Source organism: Symphalangus syndactylus, chromosome 14, assembly GCF_028878055.3.
Source record: "Symphalangus syndactylus isolate Jambi chromosome 14, NHGRI_mSymSyn1-v2.1_pri, whole genome shotgun sequence".
NCBI lineage: Eukaryota > Metazoa > Chordata > Mammalia > Primates > Hylobatidae > Symphalangus > Symphalangus syndactylus.
This window is the reverse complement of record NC_072436.2, coordinates 98,920,798-98,933,891: the sequence shown is the minus strand read 5'-3', so window position 1 is coordinate 98,933,891 and position 13,094 is coordinate 98,920,798. Positions and strand designations below refer to the sequence as shown.

General features: G+C 56.8%; 1 protein-coding gene across 1 annotated transcript; it reads left to right on the top strand.

Moving 5' to 3' along the window:
- Nucleotides 1-957: 957 nt before the first annotated feature.
- Nucleotides 958-11,434, top strand: PKDCC (protein kinase domain containing, cytoplasmic). The gene is made up of 7 exons (XM_055242505.2): nt 958-1,777; nt 6,157-6,279; nt 6,948-7,219; nt 7,848-7,927; nt 8,193-8,300; nt 10,131-10,304; nt 10,513-11,434. The coding sequence occupies exons 1-7, from the start codon at nt 1,139-1,141 to the stop codon at nt 10,596-10,598; spliced, it is 1,482 nt and encodes a 493-aa protein (XP_055098480.1). The 5' UTR covers nt 958-1,138; the 3' UTR covers nt 10,599-11,434.
- The last annotated feature ends 1,660 nt before the right edge of the window (nt 11,435-13,094 follow it).

Below are 13,094 nucleotides of genomic sequence, written 5' to 3'. Positions count from 1 at the left end.
TCGGACACAATGGCCCCTTCAGACACGCCGAAGCACACACTCCACAGACAGCCGCCCGTGGGCACAAACGCACTCTTTGCGCAAGCTACTAGCATGCACATGGTTCCTGATACGCGGCTGACCCCGTCAGACCCCAGGCATCCTGGGGGGTAGGGAGCGACCCCCAGCTGCATTTGGGGCTTTATGGGCAAGGAAAATCAGAAACACTTGGTAAAAGGAGTTGAACAGGGCATCTCCGGCGAGCTCACGAGCATTCCTCTATGCCTAGAGCTCCTGTCCCACGCGCGCTCGCAGGTGCTGGCCCGGCTGCGCCCGCTTCCCCCTCACCATCGCCCCAACACGGAATCCGGGGCTGAGCGAGGAGCCGCCACCCCCAGCCCCACCCGCGAGAAGCGGGGTCCACGCGCCTTCCTTGCGCCCAAACCGCCCCGAGGCCCCCAGTCCCAGGAGGGAGCGCTGAGCTCACTCGGATCTCCGCACCCCGGACTTAGCTGCTAGTCCCCTCCGGAGCCCGCTACCCGCCGGCCTCGCCCCTTTATCTTCCCCCCACTCCGCCCGGCCGGCTCCGTTATCCACCTCCCGATCCCGTTATCCGGCCGCCCCGGCCCCGTTATCCGCTCTCGCGTTGGGCGCGGAGCCCTGCGCGCCTCCTGGCCGCCACCGCCCCCTCCCCCGCTCCCAGACGGAGCTCGGGGGACCGCGGGCTGGGCAGGGCCGGAGCCGCCTCCGCGCCGCTTCCCAGGCCCGGACGGCCGCGGGAGGAGGTCCCGCTGTCAGTCAGCGGGGAAGGCCGGGCCGGGCGGCCGAAGGGGGCGGCGCCGAGGACGGGCTGGGGCCGGGAGCTGGGAGGTGGAGGCGGAGGCGGAGGCGGAGAGGCGGGGGCGGGGGCGGGGGCGGGGGCGGGGGCGGGGGCGGGGGCGGCTCCGGGCCTTATAAGCGGCGGGGGCAGGGCGGCAGGGAGGCAAGTGTCAGGCCGATGTGTCGCCCGCGAGGGGCCGGGGTCGGGGCCGCCGGGGCCATGCGCGCGGGCTGGACAGGGGGCCGGCGGGGCGCAGAGCGGAGCCGCCTCGGAGCCTGAGCCGCCCGGGGCCGGGGCCGGGAAGCCGCGCGGGGCCGGCCGGCCGGGGGGAGGGGAGCGATGCGGCGCCGGCGGGCGGCAGTGGCCGCGGGTTTCTGCGCCTCCTTCCTGCTGGGCTCCGTCCTCAACGTGCTCTTCGCTCCGGGCTCGGAGCTTCCGAAGCCAGGCCAGTCCCCTGAGCCTTCGCCGGCCCCGGGCCCGGGCCGTCGCGGGGGCCGTGGGGAGCTGGCCCGGCAGATCCGGGCGCGCTACGAGGAGGTGCAGCGCTATTCCCGCGGGGGCCCCGGGCCCGGGGCGGGACGGCCGGAGCGGCGACGCCTGATGGACCTGGCTCCAGGCGGGCCCGGCCTGCCGCGCCCCCGGCCCCCTTGGGCCCGGGCCCTGCCCGACGGCGCCCCAGGCTGGCCCCCGGCTCCCGGCCCAGGCTCCCCCGGCCCGGGCCCGCGCCTGGGCTGCGCCGCGCTTCGCAACGTGTCCGGCGCGCAGTACGTGGGCTCAGGCTACACCAAGGCCGTGTACCGGGTCCGCCTGCCCGGCGGCGCCGCGGTGGCGCTCAAGGCGGTGGACTTTAGTGGCCACGATCTGGGCAGCTGCGTGCGCGAGTTCGGGGTACGGAGGGGCTGCTATCGGCTGGCGGCCCACAAGCTGCTTAAGGAGATGGTGCTGCTGGAGCGGCTGCGGCACCCCAACGTGCTGCAGGTACGAGGGTGGGGACGCGGGGGTAACGGTGTTGGCTGGGAGTGCCCAAGACCTTGTCAACCTGGCTGGAAGAGAACCCCTTGATCTGGAGTGCCGGTGACTGCGCCCAGGCTAAGCTAGACGCAGAAGCCGGACCATGGCCCTTCCCACTGCACCACCCTGCTTCTCACTCCTGAGTGGGCGTCCCTTTACCGAAGAACTCCTGGGTTTCTCGGCTTCCACACATCTCTTAAAGACAGGCCAGGACAGAGGCTCCCAAAACTCAGGGAGTGGGGCAGTCCATTAGGATTTAGGACTCTACTCCGGGCTGGACTTAGGAGGTTGAACACCAGGGATATTGCCCCAAGCCAAAGTGACCCTAAGCCAAGACACCTGAGTCAGGATTCCAACTGTGTGATAAAGTCCCCCTTCCTGATGGAACTTCTCTCAACTTCCAGTGATTTGTCTGGTTTTGAAACTGAGACAGGACAGCAATGGGGCTGGGAAGAGCTGGAAAGAGACCATGTGTCATGCTTGATTCCTATAGAGTCTCCCCACCCACCCACCTCCAGCGCCACCCAGAAGACACTGGAAGGGGGCTGGGGAGCAGGCTAGAAAAAGGGAACACAGTCCTTCCCAGAAGTGAACTAAGGGCTCCCCAGGCCTTAAAGTGGGTCCTTGAGCCCCTGGAGAAGCCTCAAGGTCTCAGCTCCGTGGACAGACTGGCGACCTGAGGATCTAAATGTCACACTGTCTGAGTGTATATAGATAGCCAAGAGTCTGGAAGGTTGAGAAGGCCGAATGCTCAGGTTCCTACTCAGTGGGACTCTGCCTCACCTGTTCGCTGGAGACACAGGGGAGAGCTGAAACCCCCACCTTGTCCCCTCCAAGCTAGACTTACAGTGGGCCTCTCACAGTCCCAGCACCGCCCCAACACTCCACGTCCTCTCTCTCAGGTCTCCCTCCATCCTAAGATTAGACAGACTATTCCCTTTGCACATGTCTGAGCAAACAGAGGGGAATCCCTGACCGCTGTTGGCCCGGTGAACATGGGTGTGTGCAGCCTCCCCAACGGATGAGTCTTGCACACACCTTCCACCTACCTGCCCACTCAAACTAACCTTTCTTCACCCAGCAGAAATGACTGGAAACCCAGGAGTCCCTCTCTCCTTTCCTTAGGAATGAGATGGCACCCCAGCCCTGGAGGGAGATGGGTAGGCATCGTAGAGCAGGAGAGACTGGCCCAAAAGCTGTTTATACTTCTGTTGGCTCCCAGTCTCCCCCTCCCGCATTGTATTCCCCAACCCTGGTCAGACACTTGTGACCGGGCCCTGGACCTCAAACTGGTCTCAGGAGCTCGGGCAGAACCAACAGTTGCGTGTAGTGAAGCCTGGCTGCACAGCTCACACTGTGTCTGCAGCTTCAGGGAGTGAGCCCCTGGTTACGTGGCCATTCTAACTGGGAGGATCTTGTACTGTTTACTTCCCAGGGACTTTTGGGAACTTTTTGGAAACTCTAGGGTGTCAGCCAGATCCTGAGGGAGTAGAGAAGTCTTGAGTGACTTAGCAGGACATAAAGTCTTAGTTACTTGACTCAAGACCCCTCTCCCTTCAGACGGGTTTGATGTTTGATGTGCTTTCCTGTCTTTTAAGAAACTTGTCCCTCACTCTTCCCGCCAGCCCAAACTTCCTGACAAGCATTCAGCTAACGCCCCACACATATATCACCGGACGGTCCTCCTCTGAAATGTCAGGCCCCCAGCCCAATTCTGAAGGCACCAAAGAGAAAATTACAAGAGTAGTTTTCACCCTTCCCTCACCAAACCAAGACCAGGGTTGTCTGGGGTTAGCTGTGTGACTCTTTATTGTAGAGTCCCAGACGAGAGTTAGTGGCCCCAGGGCACAAGGGTTGCTAAGGGAGAGAGGGTCACAGGTCCTTTCTACCTAGGAAAAGTGAAAAGTGGGGGGCCCTTTAGTGTGAGTTTAGGAACTACTTTGAGGGTGGCTCTCCCCCATTCATCTTCTGACCGCCAGGCCAGTGTCACTCTGGCTTCCTCAACACGGCTGTCTTTGCTGGCAGGGAAGCCTACAGTGGGGTCTTCCTGCCCAGGAGGCTTCAGGGCAGGTGTACAGGGAACTAGAAATAATGCTGCTTTAATACCTCTGAGTTATTTAGAATTTCAAAACCATTTGACTGTTTGCTGAACTGGGGAGGAGTCAGAGAACATTTCTAGAGTTCCTAGTGGTGCAGGCCCACCACCCTCCCTCTCTGAACAGCCCAGAATTGGTGCTGTGGATTCTAATAGAAAATGCCCAGGCTAGCAGGCCCCATTCTGCACCTCCCAGGGCTTTCTCTGGTCATGGGGATTGCCTGGGCGAGATCTTTCTATCCATCTTCTTTGACCCCTCCCCATCCCGCCCCTGACACACGCACACACACTCCCTCACGTGACTGACTCCTCTATAGCCCAGGGCCAAAGGGCACAAGGGTCTTACCTCCCCTCAACTTCTCCCCACCTCTCTCCTCCCCTCCACGTCATCCTGGGGCCCCCAGGCCTGCCTGGGCCCAGATTCTGGCCCCGCTAGAGTATATTTCTTCTCCCAACCAAACAAAAGATGTGACTGAAATGCTCAACCTCACACTTCCTGGGGGGGTTAATGGTGTCTTTTTATTTTTTCCTGAGGGGTGTTGATTAATACCTCGTTAACAGCGCATTTAACGACCTCTGGGTGTTTAATAACCTTCAGAAGTTTCCCACAAAGGCTCAGACTCTGGGCAAGAAAATGAGAACCAGGCCCCAGGGCTGTTCCCCTTACCTTCCCCCCACCCCACCAGGGTCTGGGGCCTCCCTGGACTAATGGGGAGGGGGTGGAGAGAGAAGAGGGTGCCTGGAGCTGCCCTGGCCCCCCAAGTCACAGCCCAAGAGTGAGGCCTTCCCCCATGCCAGCAGGATGACGGGGAGCTGAGGAGGCACTCCTAGGGCGGGAAGAGGACATGTGAGGACCTGGAGTGGCTCTGGGGAGGGTGTGAATGATGGTATGAGGGTGACAGTGCACAGGGATATCCACCCCTCCACCGCATAGCTCTCCTCTCCCTGAGTCGGGCCTGGACAACTCGGCCTTTGTGTTTCTAGCCTACAGGGTGCTGGTTGTTTTGAGCACCATACGAGCCCTTAGCTGCTGTGGAGTATGTTGGAAGAGCCAGGGGGAAGCCTGTGGATGCTGTTAAGGTGGTAGTGACAGTCAGGCTGTGCTTCCCAGAAGTCCCTGGGCAGTGCAGAGCTTCTCCCCAGATGACATAGAGTGGGCAGTTCCCTGTGACCGTAACCCCAAAAGAACTGATCTTCCAGGAGGAATCATCACTCACTACCAACCCCACCGATCACTCATATGCAAAACACACCTGGGGATGTGCCCTTAGGTACCTTGTTCTTATCAACACTTGTTACCAATCTAAGGGAACTTGCTTTTCCTCCCTCAAGACCCACGCAGAGAAAATTGAAGCTGCCAGAAGGAAGAAATGATGAGGGATAGATACAGATTGGAGGAGGGGAGGAAGGATAATGCCCAACCGTATGCTGGCTTGTGTAGTACCAAACAGCATTCTTAGAAAAAACAGATTGTGGCCGGGCGCAGTGGCTCACGCCTGTAATCCCAACACTTTGGGAGGCCAAGGCAGGCAGATCACTTGAGGTCAGCAGTTTGAGACCAGCCTGGCCAACATGGTGAAACCCTGTCTCTACTAAAACTACAAAAACTAGCTGGGCACAGTGGCAAGCCCCTGTAATCCCAGCTACTCGTTAGGCTGAGGCAGGAGAATCGCCCACACCCAGGAGGTGGAGTGAGCTGAGATCATGCCACTGCACTCCAGCCTGGGCAACAGAGCGAGGCTGTCTCAAAAAAAAAAAAAAAAAAAAAAAAAAATAGAAAAATAAAGAAAAATAGGTTGTGGAATCCGAGTGGCACAAATTCACATCTTAGCTCCTACACTGATCAGCTGTGCGACCTTATGCAAGCAACTTAACCTCTCTGAGTCAGTCTTCTCACCTGAAGTTGGAGATAATAATAGCACCTACTGTGCCCATTAGGGTTATCACAATAATTGAGTTATGCACATAGAGCAATTTAGCATGGTACTTGGCACGTGGTTAACTCACAGTGGCCAGACCTGCCTATTTACCTGAGTCGGAAGGGGTGAGGGGCTGACATGGTCAGTAGGAAGTCTGACTGCAGGGAAGAGAGGGCATGCTTCCCAGGCAACGCTGCCATTCTCTTCTGGCCTGAGCTGAAGCAAAAGCCTGGGGATGGTGGGGGGTGAGAGAGGGGGAACCTGACAGGCCAGCCCTTCCCTGTCCCCACCCCCACCCTGTGACCTAATGACCTGCCCTCGGCTTTCCCCAGCTCTATGGCTACTGCTACCAGGACAGCGAGGACATCCCAGACACCCTGACCACCATCACGGAGCTGGGCGCCCCTGTAGAAATGATCCAGCTGCTGCAAACTTCCTGGGAGGATCGATTCCGAGTGAGCTCAGAGGAGGGCTCGGGCCCTGGGCTCCTTGCTAGGATGGTTCTGCCTTAGAAGGCCAGCCCTCCAAAGCAGCTCCCACTCCTCCTCCACCAGAGGGAGGGGAGGAAGGCGCACAGGCTGACTCAGCCACCGGCCAAAGGGTTCAAAAAAGAAGCAAGACATAAAGGATCCCGACATGCTGTGCTCTTGCCCTCCTCACCCCTCCTTGTGCGCGTGTACACACCAGCTTGTGGGGGCTGGCACCTTAAAGAGGGGAGCACTCACACACTCACACTCAGCCTGACTGCAGGAGGGCCAGTGTCCTAGAACTAGGAATGACTTTAATACCATCTTGACCCTCCCGCTATTTCCATACACTGAACTAAAACTACATTCAGGATGCAACTTCAGGGAAGAGATGCATTATCCCCAGACCCTCGCTGCTGCAGTTTCCCACCCACTCCATATCATTTGCAGGGTCAGGCCAGCCGAGAGTTAATAGAAAATCACTGGCCTCCTCTCTAAGGCTGCTGACCTTGGCCTTTGTGGAGCCCTGGGGCCCATAGAAGAGAAGTGCCAACCCCCACAAGCAAAGTTCAGATTCCAAAAGGAGGGTGCCCTCACGTCCCACAGACCCCCACCCAGGAGAAAAGCAGTGAGCAGTCTTTTCTTGTGCCCCTCAGATCTGCCTGAGCCTGGGCCGCCTCCTCCACCACCTGGCCCACTCCCCACTGGGCTCCGTCACTCTGCTGGACTTCCGCCCTCGGCAGTTTGTGCTGGTGGATGGGGAGCTCAAAGTGACGGACCTGGATGACGCACGTGTGGAGGAGACGCCGTGTGCAGGCAGCACCGACTGCATACTCGAGTTTCCGGCCAGGAACTTCACCCTGCCCTGCTCAGCCCAGGGCTGGTGCGAAGGCATGAACGAGAAGCGGAACCTCTATAATGCCTACAGGTGACCTCCACCCCCGACTCGGGAACTCCATCGAAGGAGAATGGGCCAGGAGGGCATGGCAGGAAGAGAGCCATAGTGGAGGCCAGCTGGGCAGGGAGACTCAGCCTTGACCAGAGCAAGGGAAGGCTTCTACCCTGTCCAGAAGGGAACATTCAGGCCTCTGATGGAGAGGCTAAAAATAGACAGCTCCAAGGAGAATCCGGGTTAGGGGGTGGCAGCTGGAGGCTTCTTAAAATAGTGTTGGACTCGGAGCCTAGGGCTGGTGGAACTGGCACTTTTCCCTTCCCACCCGGGCCCTTGTGCTCTGGGAAATTCCTCACTGGGCCCCAGGCATGGGGCTGCTCTGACACCGGGGGTCAGTCAGGGGATAATGTGGGGCTGGGAAGTGGGCAAGTCCTGGGAAGGGATGGGAAGCAGGCCCCTGGTTTTGGTTAGTATGAAGTTAGGTGTGGTCTTAGCATGTGCCCAGAACCCTCCCCCGAGGCTGAGTAGACTTCACGGCAGTCTGCCTGGTTGCTAGGCCTGAGGGATCCGGCTCCCTGGCCAGGTTAGCGTTCTAGGTTGGAATAGCGGAAGGATGTGTCTCCAAAAGCTGGATTCCTGAGCCACTGGTTTCCCTCTGCCACAGGTTTTTCTTCACATACCTCCTGCCTCACAGTGCCCCGCCTTCACTGCGTCCTCTGCTGGACAGCATCGTCAACGCCACAGGTGAGCTCTCCAGGACCCATCTGCTTCCAGGCACCTACCCCACCCCCACCCGCCAGCAAAAGTGGGGAGAAAAATAACCCAGGGCAGCAGGGGGTCTAGAAACCATCACTTCCTAAGGTGGCATTCTGCCGCAACCTCCCCGCTCCCCGGCCCTCTGTTCACTGGGGCACAGGCTCTGGAGGCAGAGGTGGAAGCAGCTGGCTGCTGACTTCAGGGAGGAGTGGGAGCCCCAGGCATCCTGTCTTAGCCACACTGCACTCTGCAGGAGAGCTCGCGTGGGGGGTGGACGAGACCCTGGCCCAGCTGGAGAAGGTGCTGCACCTGTACCGGAGTGGGCAGTATCTGCAGAACTCCACGGCAAGCAGCAGTAGCGGTGAGTGGCCCCAACCTGATCCACAGGGAAGCGAGAAACAGGTGGGAGGGTGAATGACCCCGCCCAATTAGGCTAAGTGGCTCACCCATTCTCTGGGGACCCTTGTCTCCAAAGGCCACTGTAGGGGCTCACATAGAATCATGGAGGGGCTGACATGGAGTAATTTGAGGTTCCATCTCTAGCTGAGCTAGAGCAACTATAATTCTGCCTTCAACCTGGGGTTGGGCACTGACACCCCTACTCTGGATGGCTCCACACCCTATCATGTACTGGCTATATGACTTTGAGCAAGTTACCCCTTGAACCTCACTTTCCTCATCTGTGAATTGGGTTCACTATTACCCACCTCACCAAATTCTTATGGGAATTAAATGTCAGGTGAAATGTGTGAAAGCAATTAGTGCAGTTCCTATGACACAGCTGGAACGCAGTATATGTTTGCTTCCCTTTCCTTCCTCTAACCTCCCGGGGCTAGAAGGGCACTGGATGTTAGGGAAGGCACACACTGAAACCAGCCAAGAAGCCCCAAGGGCAGGGGGAGAATTCTGGCCACTGGTTTCAGGCTGTGGTCCTTCTGCTGAAGCCCTGGGGTTTAGCTGGGGTTGGCAGGGGTTGAGGGGTGAGCAGGCTCCATATTCAAGGAGTTCTGGCTAGTCTTAGGGGTGGGGGAGCCCTGTTAGCCCTGTAAATAAAGTTTAACGAGGTGAACAATGGCTGGCTCTGTCCCTGAGGATGCCGTTTATGGGGCTGTAAATCACAGTCAGCCCTGGACTTTGGTCTAGTCCCTGGTAGAAGGAGGCAGGAGGGCGGGGTGGCCAGAGGCCCAGGGCTTCTGCATTATCAGTCCAGAGCTGGGGCTCTCCAGGCAGTGGGAAAGACAGGAGCAAACAAGAGGCCAGCAGCTGAGCAGCTCACTGATTGTGAGTTTTCAGAGCTTCTGAGGCTCTCTCTGTCGAATGAGATCTCAGATTTTCCCTCCAGCCCCCTCCCCGCTCTAGCCATGGATTTTTTGCATTTTAGTCCATTTGCATGCCTCTTAACTTCAAAAACCCCTGACTCCCTCCCATCCCAGGCCCTTCTGAGGAACTTGCCTAACTTCTCTCCCCAAGGCCAGGAGAAAATGTGAATGAGGGTTGCTCTGAATCCTTGCAGGCCACACTGGATGCTGGTTAGAAGTACAGATTCTCATTTCCACCCCAGACCTACAGAATCAGAATCTTCATTTGTTTGGGCATGGTGGCTTACACCTGTAATCCCAGCACTTCGGGAGGCTAGATGGGAGGATCCCTTGAGCCCAGGATTTCAAGGCTGCAGTGAGCTATGATTGTGTCACTGCACTCTAGTCTAGGCAACAGAGTGAGACCCCATAAAAAAAAAAAAAAAAAAAAAAAAAAAAAAAAAAAGAATCTGCATTTTAACAAGAGTCCTTGGTAATTCACATGCACATTGAAGTTTGAGAAGCCTGGCTCTAACTGTCTAAAATGTCCTGGCCTCAGCAATTAGCCTAGACAGCTGGGACTCCATGTGTCCCTGTATATGTCTGTCCCCCTTGCATGTGCCTGCTATCTTGTACTGCCTGACCGAGCTATGTGCCCTTAGATTTGGGAAATACGTATCTCTTGAAAACCAAGTCTGTGCTTTGTCTTTATTGAGCAGTCAGCCCTGTTTCAACAGTGGTAGCTGCCTTCATCTGCATGCTAGAGGGCTGGGCTGGACTTTAGCTTTCACCTAGGAAATGAGTCTTGCTGCCCTTTTCAGAAAGTGACACATCCCTGGGCACTCAAACTTAGGCATATAGAGTTCTCATTTTACTCCATCCCCAACCCACAGAGTACCAGCGTATCCCAGACAGCACCATCCCCCAGGAAGACTACCGCTGCTGGCCATCCTACCACCACGGGAGCTGCCTCCTTTCAGTGTTCAACCTGGCTGAGGCCGTGGATGTCTGTGAGAGCCATGCCCAGTGTCGAGCCTTTGTGCTCACCAACCAGACCACCTGGACAGGTGAGCCAGTGGGAGAAGCTCTTCCAAGGGAGATGGCAGGACCTCTCTGGAGGTTGATAGATAGTGATCCCGCATTGGAAGTCAGAGGAGGTGCTGAGATGATGAGAGAGAGGTATACGTGTCTTCAAGGCAGTCAAATTAGGGAGAATGGTCCTGCCTCCAGGAAGAGAAACATCTAGCCCTGTTACCTCTCACCTCTGCCCCCCAGGTCGGCAGCTGGTCTTTTTCAAGACTGGATGGAGCCAAGTGGTCCCTGATCCCAACAAGACCACATATGTGAAGGCCTCTGGCTGACCTTTCTGAGGGCTCGGCTGACCAGCTGACTATCCTCAGCAGCTGGGCTTGCCTGTGGAGGGAGTGACTTGCACTGGCAGTGCCGCATGTCACCTGGGAACCCCTGCAGACAAAGCTGACATCCCAGACAGACCGATGTGACCAGGACAAACGTGCAATAATGCCAAATGTTAAAATGTGAGTTTACCAGCCTAGCTATGGGACTGCTGGCTCCTAGTCCAGGAATCATGGGGTGATGACTGCCTCTCCAACCCTCTGGGCTGTAAGCAAGCTCAGGCTAGTCTCCCCAGTGGGGGCTGTTTGCCTCCCTGGGACAGTTCCGTGGGCAGCCCTATCACTGTTCAATAGTGTGAGAATGTAGCTAAAGCCCCTGCTGCTGCTGCTGCTGCACATGCCACAGCAGGCGGGGGAGCTGCGTGGGGACAATCCATCGTGGAGTGTTCTCTCAGCTTAGGTCTGGACAGGAGACTTGGCGGGGGATGCTCCAGGATGTGGGTGATTCTGTACCTGGGGAGGCTATCTCTGACCTCCTGACAGGGGACACTCCCAGGCCAGCCCAGGGGTCAGGGGCAGAGGTGCACACCTCAGCATGAGCCAAGACTGGGGTCGGGGAGCAGGTGCGGTTTGAGCCAGGACCTGGGGGAGGTGGCGGGGCCGGGGCCTTTCTGCCTCATTTGCTTTCAATGAAAGCCACAAAGCAGCCAAAACCAGGCTTTCCCCCTTCCTTGAGTTTGAATATCCAGAATCTTTTGTACTTCTTGTTGGTTAAATTGTTTATTTTTGTAAAAAATAAAATTAGTTAATAAAATGATGTTTCACAGCAAACTCTTCCCTAATGACAGTTTCTTAGGTTGTGACTTCTTGGCCCTCAGTTATATCCTTGGTATATGTTTGCGGGGATGCGTGTGTCACAGGGGAAGATGAATGAAATCTCAGCAGCAAACTCTGAAGTCATCACAAAGTGTTTTTAGGCCCTGCTCCCACCCATGGTGCCCACCTCCTGCTGGGCCCTCCATATCGTGTCCCCAAAAAAGACATGGGGACTCCCTTTTCCGCCAAGGAATTTCTCATTTTTACAGACCAGCTTCTTATGTATGAAGCCCTCACCCAGTGGAGTAATGTCCTCATGGTGAGATGTCAGCCATGAAGGGGTCACCAGGAGCACCCGAACACCTGCAGGTGGGTCAGCTTTACCTCTGCCCAGGGTTGGACCTGGCCTGGGCCCACCACAAGGTCACGGGCACTAAGCTTTTCTGAGTCTTTCTCTGAACATGAAATATAAGAACATTCAGTAAAAAGGAGGGTCTGTGGAAAGACCAGCTTCCACTTTGTCAATTTTAGGAGGGAAGGTCTAGCCCAGCTGTATCAAAGCCCAGAGCAAAAACAAGAACCTGCAGGTTCGGGATCACGCGGAGGCCAGAGAGCCCTGCCATGAATGCAGGGCTTCTGACTTGAAACCCATATCTGCTCTCCTATACACCATTCTACTTCTAGAATATTCTGGATGGGCACAAACCTCTGGAGGCTTTAAAAAGAATAACCAAACTTTAACCCGATTTCTCCTCAACAGACGTGGTTGGTGTAATTTCTCACATAACAAGATGTCCCTGTAGTTCAAGGTGACTGAGGAGCCATATTAGCTCTGGAGCCCTCGTCACAGTCGCCGCTCTGACCCTCAGGGTTGCAGCTCGCCACTGCCATCCCCAGCCCACACACCCCACATCTTGCCTTTGGTGTTGGGCTTGGTGATTGTGGGTGGACGGGAGAGGCAGAGCCTCCACAAAGCCTGACACCATGACAACGCCGCCAAATCCTGCCATTCTCACCACCCTCAGACCATCCTTATCCCTCGAAGGAGGACCTCAGCTTCCATCACCCTGGGGCCTCCTTCCCTAGCTGAACTCGCTCCATGCAACATGCATAGCCCACCCCACGCAATCCAGTACTGGACTTTACACAATCCTCTGTTACCCTCCAACTGTCATATGGCCTGTGGGGCTCTGAGGGCCGGAGGAACCACATCCACCAAGGAGGCACAAGGCAGGGCCAGAAGTGACGAGAACGTGAGGGGAGGGGGCTGGGCCAGGAAGTGTGCAAGGACTGCACAGTCCAGAGGGACCCAAGGACCCAGCAATAACCAGCAGAGGGGCCCACAGAGCCCAGGAACCACAGGACTCTGGGGAAAAAGACCAAAGTGAACCAAGCACTGCCTTCCCGGCTTCGAGAGATTTCCAGATGAGGGGTTCACCAGCCCCTGGAGAGGGAGAGAGGGACATAATACTTCCAGAGGACCAGGCTCTGGCCTCAGCAAGGTACAAAATTATTCCAATTCCAGCCCAGAAAACTGAAGCCCAGGTAACAGCTGCTAAGTGTTTCAGCGAGCATTCTAATCCAGCCTCCCTCCAAGCCTGCGCTCTGTCTGGCAGTACTAAGTGCTGCCTCCGAGAAGGGACCCATTGCAGCAGGAAGAATGTAAGCTAAAGTTACGGAAGCACC

Coding starts and splice junctions, on each gene's coding strand:
- PKDCC (XM_055242505.2), top strand. CDS start 1,139: ATGCGGCGCCGGCGGGCGGCAGTGGCCGCGGGTTTCTGCGCCTCCTTC. Junction 7,220..7,847: donor AACCTCTATAATGCCTACAG/GTGACCTCCACC, acceptor CCTCTGCCACAG/GTTTTTCTTCACATACCTCC. Junction 7,928..8,192: donor CAGCATCGTCAACGCCACAG/GTGAGCTCTCCA, acceptor TGCACTCTGCAG/GAGAGCTCGCGTGGGGGGTG.